At 42.3% G+C, this 17,259-nt stretch overlaps 1 protein-coding gene across 8 annotated transcripts in view; it reads left to right on the top strand.

The window, feature by feature from the left end:
* Ebf1 (EBF transcription factor 1) overlaps positions 1–17,259 on the top strand; it is a 389,901-nt gene that overhangs the window by 260,565 nt on the left and 112,077 nt on the right. For 6 of the 8 annotated variants that reach the window (XM_048435958.3, XM_048435957.3, XM_048435962.3 and 3 more), the window contains one exon: positions 9,437–9,578. In XM_048435958.3, the coding sequence (XP_048291915.1) occupies positions 9,437–9,578 (142 nt within the window). The remainder of the gene's footprint in view (positions 1–9,436; positions 9,579–17,259) is intronic. The other 2 variants (XM_048435960.3, XM_048435959.3) reach the window with 1 other exon arrangement.

Raw genomic sequence — 17,259 nt, 5'->3', positions numbered from 1 at the left:
TGTGTATATGCTAATGTAAAATAATACCATTTTAAAGATTTCAACATTCCTGTCTGGTGGGGAGGGTGCTAGAGCCAACTCCCTAGCAAGATACCAAGGGGTGACTATGTTACATCACTCTTGGAAACGCCAGACAAGGGCCCTGCGCAGAGAGAACTGCAAGAACAAACTCAATTTATCACATCCACACATTCTTCCTTCACTTCGTCATTTGGATGGGAGATAAATGAAGTCATTCGGTTATTTATCCCAAATTTCTAACAATGAAGTGTTTTTCTTTTCCAAACTGATGACATAGGTTATGACATGAAAGGGCAAGTTTTTAAAGTGAATCATAAAAAATTTGGAGAATTTTGTTATTTACTTTAAACAGCCACTCCTGGTCTCCCTAAATCAATATATTATTTGCTGTGATTATAACATTCTTAAAATATATGCCCAAACTCCTTGGCAAAAGAGATGGCTTTAAAGACACACAAGGAAGAGAGAGTGTCCCCCCCCTCCTCTTTTACTCCCCACCCTCCACTCCCTCTTGCTCAGATGTACTTACATTACTCTGACAAACAACACATCTCACAATTAAATTCTTTCCCAGCAGAATGCTGGGAGCCTGAGCTACCTTCACCCTCTTATGCAGAATAATTTTAAGGTGCGCCCAGCTAATTATTTATACTGAAAGCAACTCTAATGATAGCTTCAGAGAAGAGGATTAATTCATGAAACATGGTCAAATGTGGGACTCGTGAACCTGGTCTACGAAACCATCAGTGGGCCAATATGGATCTTGACATTTGCCTTGTTCTGAGCCTTGGCAGACAGTATGCATCACTGAGGAGGGATCCTTGGGGATTCCACTGGATGAGAGGTGGATGTGCACTTAGCAGAAGTAGCTCCACATTTAGTATAGCTACCTTAGAAGAAAATGTAACACGCAAACAAAGATAGTTGTGACGTGTTTGGACTGACCTGGGGTGTTGTTCTGGGAACGCTTATGGCTGTGGGCACTTAGAGCCCAAACTCTTCTACTTTTTGACTTGGAATTTAGCAGGTTCTTGCCATACTTCAGATACTTGGCCATCACTCTGGCTCTTGCTCACTTCTCACTATCCCAGCACATTGCCTTTCATTCTTTTCTTTTGTCTTCCCCGAGTACACAAAAGTTGTTCTGGCCTCAGGATCTTGCCGCTCACTCTTTGAACTCCCTGGGAAATTCTGCTGCAATTTCACTGGATAGCTAGACACTTACTACTCAGACTCAGACAATAATGTCACTTCCCCCGTGAGAACTTTGTTATCCACAATCAAAAAACAGTTCCTATTAGATATGACTCCCTTTTTATTTTTTTTTCTCACATGTATTATTACATTCTGAAATTTGCTTTTTATTGCTCACCTAATTCATCCCTTATCCTCTCTCTTCTCATGTTAGGGACTAAACTCCATGAAGGCAACCAATAGGAGCTGAGATTCTGTTAAGAACTTACTGTACATTTTGTTTATCGCTCCTTCTCCCGTCTATACAATAATGCCTGACACAGGCAGGGATACGGTAGACTCAGAGTTCATGCCTACAACTGATGTGTCTGTGCTTACAAACTCGTAAGTGATGGGCTTAGAAATCTATTAGGGACTATCTGAACTTGGAGGCCAAGCTCTTGACCACAGTTGCCTTTGCTTGTGCCTCATTTCTCCGTGGACATGCTATGTTCAAGTCCCCAGAGAGCACAGGACCTTTCTCTGTGTTCACCTCTCTTAGTAAGCACAGAGTGGCCTAGAAGCCCCAGAAGTCATGAGCGGCATCCTCCTCATCCGCTGTGGGAGGGACGAGCTTTAGCACATCCATACCTCAGGAGATAGGAAAGACAGTTGATCTGGTCTCCGAAGGTCTCCCTCTCTTTCTGTATAGCATGGGAAATATCTGTTCTTGCCCTCCTCTTCAGAGAGGGTATACTTTGCTCTGAGCCTCCAGTGTGGATTTAACTCAGCTAGGCATTCCCTGCCTCCAGCAGTTCCGCTCTGTTACATCCTGGAGGTTCACACGTCCTCCATAATTTTTAATGACTTATTTGGGATCTTTCAACCAGATAGGAGCTAGCAATCAGCCACATTTCTGAGAATATCTCATTCCTTATCAGTCAAGGATATTTTAAAGGACAAAGTTAATGACGACCTAACTGATGCAGACCATTTTTATGTAAATAATATTTAAGCTGCCATCGGACACCTCAAAACCCTCCATTGTACTGGAAGAAACCAGCAGGAATGACAGGGTAGACTCAGGTCAGGACTGTTCTCTGTTGTGTGTTGAGGACACATGGAAAAAGCAGAGGCTTTGTTTCTGGCTCACCTATGCTCTTAATTCGTCCTGTGACTTTGAGGACATTTAAAAATATCCCAGGCTTCAGTTTTCTAAGCTGCCAAATGAAAAGTTACCTAAATTTGCAATGTTGTAACTACTGAGGATTTGTTGCCATTTTTTTAAAATAGAGACTTCTAAGATGACATTACTTTTTAGTCTAATGGTATTTCTGGAGGAAGAATCATACTCTCCGTTTTAAAAGGATTCACATGTAAAACTGCCACTTCAGAGATGCTCACAGGCATGACATAAGCAGCATTTTTGTATGATGTTGGCATGACCTCAGAAAAAGTAAAATTACCGGATAGTCGTGCGCAGCCTTATTTTGATTATTATTTTATTTATGATGGGGGTCAGTTTGTGTACATGGGTGCAGGTGCTTCTGGAGGCTGGAGGCAACAGAGTCCTTTGGAGTTGTAGTTATAAGCAGTTGCAGATGCTGTGAACCCATCTTGGGTCCTCTGCAAGATCAGCACATGACCAGCACACCTGAACTGTCTCTTTATTGTTATACTGTTGTTAGTGTTATGAATTGTAATGTAAATACCTGATATGCAGGATATCTGATATGTGACCCCCCAAAAGGGTCATGATCCCCAGGTTGAGAACCATTGGTATAAGAGTACAGGCCCTATGGGAAGAGGTTTGATCAGGGTTTTAAAGAATATAGAGATTATTTTGTATAGAAAAAAAATACAGATAAGTGACTCCACAGAAGTTTTTATGTGCAGCCATAATGTCTTTCCCTCAGTTTGCCTATAGTATGATACATTTGTTGTGAAGTGCCAATGTCAAGACATCACCATTAACTAAAGTTACAACAGGCTTCTCTTTGTACTGTATGTTTCAGAGATTAGAACAATTATAGTCAAGTTGGTATCTAGCATTACACTACTATATAAAAGAATTTCACTGCCCTAAATTGTGTCCTATACCAATTCATCCCTCCCTTCCCCCAGTCCTGGCAAACACTGATCTTCTTTTTCTTTTCTTTCTTTTTTTTTCCTGTCTCCATAGCTCTGCTTTTTGCAGAATGTCATTTACTTGAAATCATACAGTGTATAGCCTCTTCAGATGGGCTTTTCTCCCCCATTTAGTAATATGCATTTAAGATTCCTCCATGCCTTTTTGTGGTTTGACAGCTCATTTCTTTTTATCACTAAATGATATGCCATTGTATGGATTACTAGTTTGTTTATCCATTCACCCTTTGAAGGACATCTTGGTTGCTGATGTCTTATATTTAGTTGAATTTCTTTGATGTAATTGCAGAGGCACACACAGTTGGTATAAGTAACATTGAAAGATTTTCATGTATTCTTTGACCAGCCCCTTTCAGTTTTTGCAGTGTTATAGAGCAAGAGAGCAATATTACAGCCAAGACAAGAATCTTGACAGCATCTGTCCAGATTCCTCCAATATCCCTGAATGTGCTCATACTCATTTGTGTCAGGATAGTTTTTAGTTCTGTAAAATTTAATTGCAAGGGAAAGGTTTACCTGTGTGCCACCACAGCTAATACATGGGGTATCTCAATTACCAAATAATACAAATAATGACTCCTCTTAATTTTTACATTCTTTCTGGGTATCTAAATTACCTTTTGTTTTGTTTTGTTTTTGGAGGGTAGGACCCACCTCAATGGTCTTATTTAATGGAATCAGAGCCCAATGTGGAACTTCTATCATTTCAAAGCATTGGGTATTAAGGGTTCAACATATAAATTTGGTAGTGATGATAGTGAAAATTTTAGCTCCCCTTAGAAATGCCTTTTTTTCTGCTGTACATAATTCTTTGGAGATTAAAAAAGCCATGTCAGTGGTTTTAAGCTTTTTCTTCCTATGAAGTATTCCATAAAATATTGCTCAGTCACTTTTATTCATGTGCTTCAAGTCACAGTTTTTTTTTTTCAATAGCTTGTTATTGTACTGGGGGAGATTGTTCAGTGGTAAAACATTTGCCCAGCAAGCCTGAGGTTGGGAGTTTGGATCTCCAGAAACCCATGTAAATGTTGGGTGGGCATGGTGGCCCACCTGAAATGCCAGACACAGAAAGCAGAGACAGGGTGGATCTCCAGAGTAAGCTGGTTGGGAAGATTCACTATACCTGTGAGCTCTGGGTTTGAGTAAGAGACCCTACCTCTCAATCAGTTGAAGAATGAATGATGAATCCCAATGGCAGCCTCGGTCTTCCAGATGCAGCCGAGTTCCTACTACAACAGAAGCATGCCTGCACACACATGCACACCATACACACCTGTGAAAAATAAAAAAAAAGAAAAGAAATACCTGGTTGTTAAGATCCTTGGATTAATGCAAAAATACAATGAATTGAAACCATAGAGAAAGAAGCCATGGTCCAAACCAACTGTGTTCAACATTTCCTTTTATGGAAGTTTTGAAAACCAAGGTTTGTAATTTCTCAAAATTAATTCACCAGAATGAATAACTTATTAAGAAGAAAATACTTATTTGCCAAAGATTATTCATTTAAACACTGACAGCGTTTTGATGCCATGCGTTTCCTCCAGTTTTATACCAGTTTGAGAAATGCACAGAGATAGAAATTTTCGGTCCTTGTATCGGTCCTAATCCCTTCTTCCATGCAAGCTGCTGCGTCTGTTATTGTGATCTGCCATCGGCCCTTGAATTTAGCCGCTTGTGTCTTTTTTGGAAATCTGCTCATGAGACAGAGGTTATGCCTCATGAATCTTAGATGATATTGTAAGGACACACAAGGTCTCCTGTGTGACAGGGAGTGAAGGACAGCCTGAGAAATGATGGAGAGGGAGAACTAATCAACGACAGAACTTTCTAGAAATCCTTCCTGGGGAGAGACAGTGGGGAAGGTAGACTACTAAGATGTCTGGTTTGCAAACTGTTTCCTAAGCAGTGGGGTTTCATTTAATGTCCAGCTTAGAAGGTGGCCGACTAAGATGGAGGTGTCGTCTAGAAAGTGAAACCACTCAGTCTAGTAAGAAGGACAGTTCCTTAGTGTTCTAAATTGTGTCAACTTACGCTGGGAGGCAGGCCTTTCAAACTCGGACATCTGTAGGGCAAGGGGCTTCTTCTCTCTGTCCTCTGCCTTAAAAATGTCAGTTTCTTTTGGGTTCTTCTAATGAGATCAGGAGTCACCGGGTCAGGTTTGTCAACCCAACACTTATTTTGAGCTCGTCATTTGGTGTTACCCACAAACGAAGACCACCGCTCCTCCTGCTAGCTGGTGCTCATCAAGTGCTCACTGAGGACCAGGCTCGCCACTTGCCCCCCCCCCCCCCCCCAGAATTAGCACTAACAATTAAGAGACTGTTTTGAATGTCATCAGAGCATCAGGGACTCTGGGATGCAGAAAGCATAAGCTCACCTTCAGCTGATGCCCAAGGTTACATCAGTGAAGGGAGACAGCTGTTTTGTGTGCCACCCTTCCAAATTCTAGAGGGGGGCGGTAATAACAGTCACCTCTGGGGTTTCTAGAACCAGGGAGGAAGGCACTGGAGGAGTTTCTAAGCCACGGACAACAAACCAAGAAACTAAACCCGTAGTGTATATTCTCAGAAGAGCGACAGGTAGCTGCAGACCTCCCCTTCTTCAGGCGCACATCAAATGCCCTAACTTTGAGGGTAGGGACCAGAAAGGAGCCACAGAACCATGTAGCATAGGACCAGCATGCCTGAAGATGCTGTTCTGAAAAGCTACGCCTCTGTTCCTGTTTTATTGAAAAAGGTCACCAGTTAAGAACATAAGACATCTAACCCTAAACCTGTAGTTATTGCTGTAGATTGAACACAACCTATAGTTTGTCTTCCTGAATACATTGTCATAAATGATTACAGAGCTATTTCAGGAGAATGTCATCCGGTAGAACATTCTAGAAGATTTAAAATTCTATGTTTTCCCTATCTAGTCCAATGGCCACCATCACTTGAAATGTGGCTACTTTGACTCAGGAATGGAATGTCATATTTTTCCTAGTGTAAATTCCAATAGTCAAACTTTTGGACAGTGAAATTATAGAAACTGGAGGGACTGGTTCCATAGACCCAGCAAAATTGTAGACACCAACCTTCTCATGTTGTTGGCCTCTTTTTCTCACAGTGGGGTGAAAGGAGAAATAAGAAAGTAAAGGATGGTTGATTCTAATGGAAAAAGACTTTTCTATTTTTTTTTTGTCCTAAATTCAAGACATGTTTTGTTGACAAAATTTGGACATGTTGAAGACTTGTCATGCCTCTCTGTCCCCTTACCTGCCTCTACTTGCCACCAGTCTACTGATTGGCTCATGGAGGCTCATTGCCTGTTCTACCATGGGTCAGATTTCAAGGTTAGCTTAGTATTATGTTCCACCTCACCCTTCCCATCTTACAGATTACCTTTAATTTGCTAGTGACTCTGTGGGTTAATTTCAGGTAACACTTTGTTTAAGTCTATCCCAATCGTTTCCAAATTGGAATGAGAGAAATTATTCTGGGCTTGGAACGTTGTGCTATGAGTGTTTGAGGGACATGCTTACTAGTTAGTTTCTAGAATAAACAGCACAGGGATCCTTTACTCCCCAGCATCTAGTTCTGGCTGTGCTTGCAGTAGAATGGCCCTCGCATAAGTGGCTCTGTGGTCTTCCCTTGCAAAGAAAAAGGAAACACATATAGCAGGGTTTTCTCTCTTAACAGGTTGATCTTTCTTTCTTTCTTTCTTTCTTTCTTTCTTTCTTTCTTTCTTTCTTTTTTATTTATTTTTGGTCACTTTTACGTAATGTCAACAACTAGATGACAATGTTTTAAAAAAGACACCAGATAATTTTAAGTCCTACTGTTTGTAGCGCTGGTGTCCTCCAGGTGTTTCAGAGGATGCCCTCGCTGTCTTCACTGAAGACAGACGTCTGGGGTAACCACTTTCCATTTCCTGACACTGGAAACAGAGACTGTTTGGGATTTCCTTTTATAGCTTGTTCAGCTAACGACTCCAGTGACCACTCAATTGTGGTCTTGTAGTAAATCAACATTTCTTTGAAAGACCCAGCTGTTATGTAATTTTTCGGTGTCTGACAAAGCCATCTCCCTAACTAAAAAGTGCCCCTCTGTTGTCCTAAAGATACTGTCACTGTATGTGACAGTTTTTGAAAACAAAGGAATAGACTCTTTTCTTTACTTCTCCGCCCCCCCCCCATCTTTTTCTTTTAAATTAACGCACGATTGATGAGGGACAAACACTGGCTTCAGACCCTGTCACACCTGGTCAGCTAATGATGAATATACAGAGAGCATGCAGCCAACCACTGCATCAATCTCTGGGGTCCCTCTGTGAATGACTTGCTCTAGATGGAATTTTGACAGACTGAAGAGAACACACTGGGTCCAGGGATAACTTCTGAATTGTCAAGTGCATGTTTTAATAAGATATTAAAATCAGCTCCGTGAGCCACGTGTTTCTAGTCTGTAGTTTATGGCCACCTCCCAGGAAAAGGAAATTTGACTTGTTTTGCCAGAAAGCTTTTAGAGGAGAAGGAGGGGGAGTGGGACGTTGTTAATCCTTCAAGGTGGTGGGTGCTTTGACACTGGGGGTTGGGAATTGACAGGTCTGGACCGAGGTGGGGTGCTTTCCCCTATACCCACCAGGGAATGAAACCAGGGCACTGCCCCAAAGTTCCCTTGGCTAACTCAGAGAAAAGGCTGCCTCCAAAGCTAAGGGCATACAGTATGTTCCAAGTTTTGTAAAGTCATTCACTTCTTCAGAGGCTGACGCCTCTCGAACCGGAGAACAATTAAATCCGAGAGTCTTTCCGCGCAACTGGGGAATTGAGCAAAATAAATCAGAACTCTTCTGATTTTGCTCAGGAGGCTGGCCTCATTATAAGAGCAGATCTATTAGCCTTCTCGCCCGTTGTCTTTCATTTCTCAAGTGAGGTGATTCTAATTAAATTAATCTGCATGTCAATCTATTGGTGATCAATCAAAGAGCCCAAGGTTTCCCCGATGCTGCTGGGTGCTTGTAGCTGACAGGGGCTGATAATGGGGGAAGGAATAAGCTGGCGGGCAAAGTTAATTAGTCAACATAATAGGTGGATTAAACAGGGGCTGGCTGATGGCCGTCTCTCGTGTCAAAGCATGAGTTGGGAGCCAAAGCTGCGATTACAGGCAATTATTATATTTGGTTGTAAGAGGTCACATGAATAAACATATCTCTGTGGGGTTCGGTTTTAATCCTCCTCCCCTTTTTAATATAAGGAGAGATGTAGGTCAGTCTCGTTCATTGTTTTAGTCAAAGTTTTCAGAGGCACACGTTTTCCTGGACCCTTGCGGCACGCTGGCCTGAGTCATCCTTAGATGTGGCCTGGGCATCCGAGTTGACTTTGAATCAGTTCGACGTTTTACTTTTTTTGCTTTGAAACAGATCTAAGACCCTTAATTAGCAAAGTTCTTTTTTGGGGGGCGGGTGGCAGGATGATAATAGCTCTCAGGGCGGTTTGCATGCAATTCACCAAACTGACATGGGACAAAAGAGTAAAATGTATAAGAAACTTCAATAAGACCCCTGGGAGAGGAAGACACAGGCAGATCCCAGCTTCCACTCCAACCCCTCTCATTTTCATTCGCTATCTTCTTAACCCTGACTCAGTAGGGAGGAGAGATTTTAAAGATTTAAAAGACTTCTATTTGCATGATCTGCTATGATATCTACTTCAGTGTCTAAACTGAAGGGTAATTTAGGTGAAACACAGCCACCCTTGTGTAAAATATATATATATATATATATATATATATATATATATATATATATATATATATATATATAACTGTGCTAATAAAGACCGCCTTGTAAAAATTATGGTTAACAGGGTACCTTTTGCTGCATAACTGTAAACTGTGCAATTTTACTTAAAACGGCATCAAAAGCGCTCCACGCCGAAGACCCACTCATCAATAGCGCCTCTTGTTAGACGTGTACAACATAAGCACCGGTTATTATGCGAAATAGCTATGCAATTTTCTTCAGCTCCCAGCTGTTATTTATTTAACTGGAGTTTATTTCCCACCATGCTTTTATATGAAAATGCTCATTCGTTTTCCTCTCCTGTCTCCAGGTCGTGGTGTCTACCACCGTCAACGTGGACGGCCATGTCCTGGCAGTCTCCGATAACATGTTCGTTCACAATAATTCCAAGCACGGGCGGAGGGCTAGGAGGCTTGACCCCTCGGAAGGTACGCCCTCTTATCTGGAACATGGTAGGCGACTCATTTTCATTGGTTGGCATTGCTACTTTGAACTGTGACTTTGTGTGCTTTCTTCCTTCCACTCCACCGCATTTCCTATTGTTATAAATCTTAGAGTTTCCGGTTGAACACCTCTGTTGTGCTTTGCACTTTGACCCTGCAAACTAAGAAGCTAAGGCTTTAAAGGCACGAGTCTATCTTTTAAGCACATTCTTTTTGGTTGCATGACGCACTGTGTCTCGTGGAATGCTGGTATCTCTTACTCTCAGCTTGGGAAGAGAGAGAGAGACCTGGATCAAGGAGCTCCTATTTGACGGCAGGATAATCAAAGGCCAATCCATAGGTGAATCGGGGAAGACATCCAAACCTGACAGTGCATCTGTATGACCAGAGTCAAGGGTAGCTAGCTATTCCTTCTGCTGTGGGACTCAGGCCAAATGTCCCTCCCAGGCCTTTAGTTCTCTAGACTAACAACACCCTCTTCATCATCATGTGACATAGCCTGCTTTCTGCAGGGGACACTTTGGCCAGGGAGAAATCACTACCACTGAAGACCATGGGAAATCAGTGGTTACCTGTGAGGCAGCTCGAAGAAGCAGACAAAAAACAGTTGAAGGAAAGGGTGTGTTACTCAGAGGGAATCTGAATTAGCTTGGGTGTGTGTCTGAATAACTCGCTCGAGTGTCTAGGCAATCAATTCCTCTTTCTATCAGCCCAAGAGTCTACCACATACCAACCACCGATAGAACTTTCTCTGATCTCAAAGGAAACTCAACCTGCTCCTCTCGCTCCACCACCCCTCCTTTGCCAGGTCAGCAGGATTTTTTTTTTTGAGAACACGACCATACAAATTATCATGTGATAGCCTGACTTTTACGGTGGCACACAAGCCACATGACATAATTCATAAGGCAAAAAACTCCTTTCCCTGCCAGCATCCCAATTTAATAAACACACACCCTTGCCATCATTTTTGCCCGTTTTTTTCCACCTGTGCTTGAGGAATGCACAAACAGTACATTTCATTAATTAGCCCGATGTTATTCTCTTAGAAGGCATTTCCCCCCCCCACACCCAGTTTTATAGTCTTTCAAAAGTAAATCGTCATCGTTCGAAAGCTGAGGCTTTAGGCTTTCATTAGTGCCAAGATGGATGGCTATTACTTTTTTCAGGAGGCCATTTGAAACACCTGCTCATGATTACATTCCTAGCCCCGTTTCTGTACTTAAAACTTATTCTGATCCTCGCTTTACAGTAATGGTGCCTCCTTTATACCCCACATGAAGTCACCGAAGACGTCATGTGACTAGAGGTGCTTAGGTGGGAGGAAGAAGAAACACTTGATAAATAATCATCAGGCACAGTATGGAGAGCCTGGAGTGGGGACCACAGTTGTTGCTTTGACTCTTGACTGGTTGGTTGCAATGGGAGCTGTCTGATCTGGAGACAGACTTAGCAGTGAGTTGGAGGTCGACAACTCATGATTTCTGAGGCGCTCTAAGCACAACTCCTATACCTACTTCCCATACCTAGCCCCATGTCTAGCTCCTTTTTTTGCCCTTAGGAAGTGAGGAGAAGGCTGGCAGGAAGACTCAGTCAATAAAGCATTTACTCTAAAGAACTTGCTTTCAGCCCTTGGCACCCACATGAAAAAGTCAAGTCTAGTCTGGTAACACACTAGAGATGAGCAAGCCTCAGGGACCCACTGGACAGGCAGCCTAGCCCTACTTGGTGGGTTTCAGACCAACAAAAAGACCTTGCCTCAAAAAACAAGGTGGTGGCGCCTGAGAAACTATACCCCAGGTTTCCCTATGGCTGCAAATACACATGTAAAGACACACACACATAAACACACACTCTCTCAACATACACTCACACACACATATATGCACCCACAAACACCCTCACACATACATGCACACACACAACAGCACAGGTAGGAATACGTGCACACAAATTAGTACAAGTGAAAGTAAATTTTCAATGGAAATGGAACAAACTTGGGTACCACACTACTAATCCCTGCAACAAATATTCCAAAGGAAGCAAACAGGCAGTCACCAGCTAGGAAGGATGCCTCCAAAGGGTGGATGTCAGTGACATTGTTTTGCCAGGTGATGCAGAGAACGAAGTCTTGAAGTAGGCCCTAGCAATCCCAAGTTGACTTCTTCATCTTACTCTGGCCTCTCGCTGACCCTTGGTTTTCTCCCTGATAAAATGAAGGTGGTTATCTGTTAGGACTAAAACAATAGATCTCTGCTTTGGGAGGAAGGAGATGTATAAAGGAAGTGGGCTGGGTGAATGTAGTGAAGACCACTTAGTGCATTCCCCAGCACTAACCAGCATCTCTAGAGGGAGGCATGGAGTCAGATAGTCCAATTTGGCAAGAATTAAAACTCTACTACTTTTTGGCCAGGTAGTGGTGTTGCACACCTTTAATCCCATCACTCGGAGCCAGAAGTGGGCAGATCTCTGTGAGTTCAAGGCCAGCCTGGTCTACAGAGTGAGTTCCAGGACAGCCAGTGCTTTTATATAGAGAACCCCTGTTAAAAAACAAAACAAACAAAACTAAAAGACCTCTCCTGCTTTTATTCTTAATAACTAATTAACTTTTGTCATTCAATAACTAATAATTAGTATTTAAACAGAGAAGGGAGGAGAGCAAGGGGAAAAGATACTGAGGAAGAATACTGCCCATGCAAACTGTGGTCTGTTCTCTTAGCTCAAATGCTCCCTCAGTACGGATATATATTAATGTAATTAAGGTAGCAGCTGGGACATCATCTTATTCTCAGACAGAAGGAAAATACTTTCGTCTGCTTTGTTTACCAGTCTACAAAGACTCCTGTTCAAAATGGTGATATTTCACTGCATATCAATGGTTAGCTTTTCCTGCAGAGGTCACCATGCCCTATGTCCTTCACACTCATCAAACCCTTACTTTACTTCCTTCCAGGGGAAGGGAAGGGTTGACATGTCCAGTTCTTAAGTAACTGCAGCGCAGTAGTGTCGAAATCTAATTTTCTAGAAAGTAGCCACAGATAGCCTCCCACTCACTTAGACACTCCAAACGCAAGCTTATGGATCTCCTCGGCCAAGGGGGACTATTGAACTCTCTTGTTGGTGATGTATGGACCTACAACTCTCTTGTCGGCTAATTCATGTTGGTTTGGGAGATACTTCTTTCATTGAAGAATCCTATTTAAAATGCCTTGCTTAAGGTTCACGCCCCCGTCAGCCCGTGCTTCCATCTCTCCATTGCCACCTTTACTCCCCACAGCTTGTCTTCACCCCTTGAGACCAGTAGAGTCATTGGCATTCAAGGCCCTTTCCCACCTCATTTACAGGTAGCCCAGATTATTTTGAGCAACACAGCCCATCTCTATTTATATCCTGTTTGTCAGACACTGGGAGGAAAGTCCCTTTTGTGGCTTGTCTTTCTACATTTCTAGAAAAGAAATCATGGTTTACATTCATGTCCCGTCTTCCCCGCATGGCCCAAGCACTCGGAGCTCCTAGGCTCAGATTAATGTCTCTGGATTTCAAATCTGAGGGATGACAAAGGCAGATTTATTTCCGAGAATCTTGCGTGATCCAAAGGGGCTGGAACTTGGAACACTGTAGCTCATGGTAATCGCCCCCTCCCTCCCCTTTTTTTCTCTCCATTCATAAATACTAAGATTTTCTTTGGCTGGATATTTATGGGCACATTTATTGATGATGCTTCCTGAAGCAATGGCTTTATGGAAGATACACAGTTGCGGAGAAAGGCAGCGTCACATGGAACTGATCTCAGAATTCTCATGTCGACAGAAGCATGGGGTTGGGACCAAGGGACCTGAATCATACCCACCCGTGGTAATGAGAAACATTGGTATAGATGTGTGCGCCTCATCTTACAGTCAAGCCACTCAAGCAAATTTGTGGGGCCCGTGCATGAGAGTGCTTGAAAGGGTTGCAGGAATGCTGTTATTGTCACTGTGGCTCATCTCGGGTTTCAGGTTCTATTTACTTGAATTTAAGGCCAATTGTGGCATCCGTTTCTCTATTTCTTTCCCCCGTGGCAGAGTGCTGTGTCCTCACAACGCTAGAGTGCAGAGACCCTGTCAGCTTGCATGCGCTAACACTTTATTATCTAATGATCTAATATGCAACAAGGCGGAGTGTCTGTGCTCATCATCCTGACACAGAACGCCGGGAGAAGTGACTAAATTACTTTATGTACCATTAGCGCTAGCAGCTATGGTGAACTCACCGGCAGCATTTATGCAAATGTCTGTGAATACACTCTAGTGGCTTTGTCAGGGAGCTGTCTGACAAGCAGTTTAAATGCTCATTTTTAGGATATATATATATATATATATATATATATATATATATTTAAAATTTGGACATGCATATGTTTTTCCTCCCTTTTTTGTTCCTTTCCTTTTGGAGGCTCTTGGAGATCTTATATCCTGTGTGACAACCGAGAAAAGCAGAACAGATTAGAGAACTCCTTTCTGTGGAGTCTTTTCAAGGAGGAGGGTCAAACCTCTCTTCTGGTGGTATTTTTATATATACCGCTTAAAGACTACAAGAGCAGCCACAGTAAAAACTCAGCTCTTATGATTTTGTGGAGTCACTATGTGTATTTTTGAGGGAAAGTATGAAGATATTGAGTTTTTCCTAAAGAACATTTTAATGATCATGAGTTATGACCTGAAGTCCTATGTTGCTTTGTGGCTCAGAGATTAAAAACAAAAACAAAACCAAAAATAAAGCTTACTTTTTAAGAATGGAAAGTGATGAATATTTAGCTTCTGTGGGCATCTGATATGAATGAATTAAATTTCCCTTCAAAGTAGTTGCAAAGATATGAAACATGAACATGCCAGATTCCCAAAATAAAAGAAATCAAAACAAAAGTGGGCTTTAGCTAAACTGCAAATATTTTGGAGAATAAATAATGGAGAGAGGCTCACTGGGCCTTGTCCCCAGTTGTAATTCTTGCTTCAGAAGGACTAAGAAGTACATGTGGGCCACCACCAGCCAGTTCTGACCTTTTGGTTCCATCTCCGGACAATAAGGTATTACTCTGGCTCCTTAGGGTATGACCTTCTTAAAGTCTCTTGTTTCAGGCCGGGCAGTTTTTACTTAAGTTGCTTGCCCCAGGGTGTTCAGCCTCATTGAGTTCCCTCTGCCCACATGCATTTAAATTTGTTGTGGCCTTGTGGAAAAAGATGTTTTGAGGGTAGAGAGTTATCCCAATTGGAGAAAACAAAACAAAAACAAAAACAAAACAAACAAAAAACAAAACAAAAGTATGATTGAGCCCTGGGGAGTGTAGGAGAATCCACATGCCTTGAAAAATAGCTTGAAATATCTAGTTATCTGGTTGGGGAACTGGAGTCTAGTCTTGACTTCAGCTTTAACTAGTCTTGTGACTTTGGGTAGGTTCCTTTGCTTATGTGGACTTCAGCTGCTTATTTGCCCAAAGGGAGCTTAGACTTGGATCATTCTTAGACTTCTACGATGCTCCAAACTAAAACCACTAACATGTCAATGAGTAAGGCATATAAGGCATTAGTGAAGTGGATTTCATATGGTTTACTTGTTAACGTCTACCGGATACCACTTCACTTTGTAGAGCAGCATATGCAGACATGGCCCTGGTCTTGATGGAGTTATTCTATAAATGAGAAGAAACAGAATCAACAACTAAGTAATTACAGCAGAGCCTAGGAGAGTAGACAAAAGAATTGTTAGGGGTCATTTTTAGGAATTTCTCATTTATGTGCGAACTTGAGGGACTTATACAAAGAAAAGGACTAGTAGGTGCAAAGATGCTCAGCTTAGGTGACTCGGAAAGAAGGCTGCCAGGGGCTGCAAGGGACCTGTGCAGCCCTAAACTGGCTGGTCAAGCCTTGGCCCTGGGCAATTTTGAGGCGGTCTGGAGGTCCAACAGGGCTTTGATGAACTGAGTGTCAATTATGTGGCCTCTTCCTGTCTCCTGAAAGCCTGGGGCAAGATGGGCAGAGTTGCTTATAAGTTTGCTCTTCTCTGCTGGCTTCAGAGCTCACCAGGGAGTTGGCTGCGCCTCGGAGCTGTCTCCCTGATTACTTCCTAATCCATCAGGAGTGCGAGTGTTTGATACAGACAGCCCAGTATTTGGAGAGTTCTTTTTCCAGATGGTTTTGTTTTTTTGAATGTACTTTCTCCTAAGTTGCACAGAAGGAATTTCCCTCTTGACTTCGTTGTGAAGTAAGAGACCTTTGCCTTTCAAAGGGAAGACTGCAGCTGTTTTGACCAACAAGGTATATATTGTTTGCCACCTGTTCCACCCCCCGGAAAAGAAACCTAAATCTTTGAATCAGTAAAAACGAAGTAAAATGATTGAGAAAAATGTACCCTCTCAAGTCAGTAACTTATACCAAATCCCAAGACTAAGTAGAAATGGATGGGATTTTATCCTACATTTTCCTGTTTGAATTTGTTTGCCGAGTCCCTTTATTCAAGGGCAGAGCACTCCAGGTATCCACTGTAAAGACGAGGAAACCAGGGCAAAAGGGAAAGAGACATTTTCCCAGAGTCACATAGGATTTAAGTTGTAGATCTAAGGTTTAAATCTTCAATACCATGACTCTGGAGTTTGTGCTCTCAATTGGTACACATGCAATTATGATAATTTATTTTAATCTCCTATTCGATTATAATTATTTCATTTTCTTCAATTTAAGGCCTTTTGTGCTGATATCTTAAATTTTCTAAAATTAGACCAGAGCATGCATTTCTTAAGAGAAGGAGAGAGAAGAGAGAGAGAGAGCTTCCCTTACAGTTGGTTTTCCTTTATAGCTCCCTTTTCCTGTGGCAAGACAACAGTCTGTTAGTCAAACTTTAAAAAAGACTGATTCATTTTGATTTCTGGTATAGTATAGCTTGTTTTTATTTATGTATAAATGTGGGTGCACATGTGCACATGCATACATAGTACACGTGTGCTGGTCACCTGGATGGCCAGAAGAGGCCATCAGAGCCCTAGGACCGGGGGTTATAGGTGGTAGTGACCTGACTCCTGGCTGAGTGCTGACACCGGAACTGGAGTCCTCTAGAAATGCAGTCCTTGCTCTTAACTGCAGAGCCACCTCTCCATCCCCTGGTGTATTTTCTATAATATTAGCAAGTTGACAAGAACATTCGCACTACCTTATTCACAGAGATGTTCTGACCTCTCTGTCTCTGAGTCGTCTGTGGTCCATATGAAGTGGGAGAAAGGAGACCATGAGAAAACCATGAGATGGTCGGGAAACTCGGATGACCACAACTGCAGGATTAGGAAACTTCACGCTAGGGACAATATTGGAAACTGATAAGCTCAAAGCTTTCTTAACAGAATCGCTTGGCCAACTGGTCAACTGTGGGAGATTTCCAGTATTTATTATGTTGTTGGACCTAATAAATGAGTAAGCCATACTTATTTTAATAAGCTCACTGTGATGGTTTTATTGGGGGTGGGGTGGGGGAGGGTTCTGTTTTGTTTTGGCCAGAAATGAAGAAAATTTGTTTGCTGTTGTTTTGTTGCTGTGTGTTTGGTCAGTCATGCATCCCAGTTCTAATTGTGTTCATTTGTATAGTTCATTGCTCAAAACTGGGGCCCCCTCTCTTGCTTTTCATAGGAGTCTGCTCTTACACCAGAATTCAAAAGAGTCAGGCA

Source organism: Myodes glareolus, chromosome 9 (genome assembly GCF_982192425.1).
Source record: "Myodes glareolus chromosome 9, mMyoGla1.1, whole genome shotgun sequence".
NCBI lineage: Eukaryota > Metazoa > Chordata > Mammalia > Rodentia > Cricetidae > Myodes > Myodes glareolus.
The sequence above is the reverse complement of the archived record's forward strand: the minus strand, read 5'-3'. Positions and strand labels throughout refer to the sequence as shown.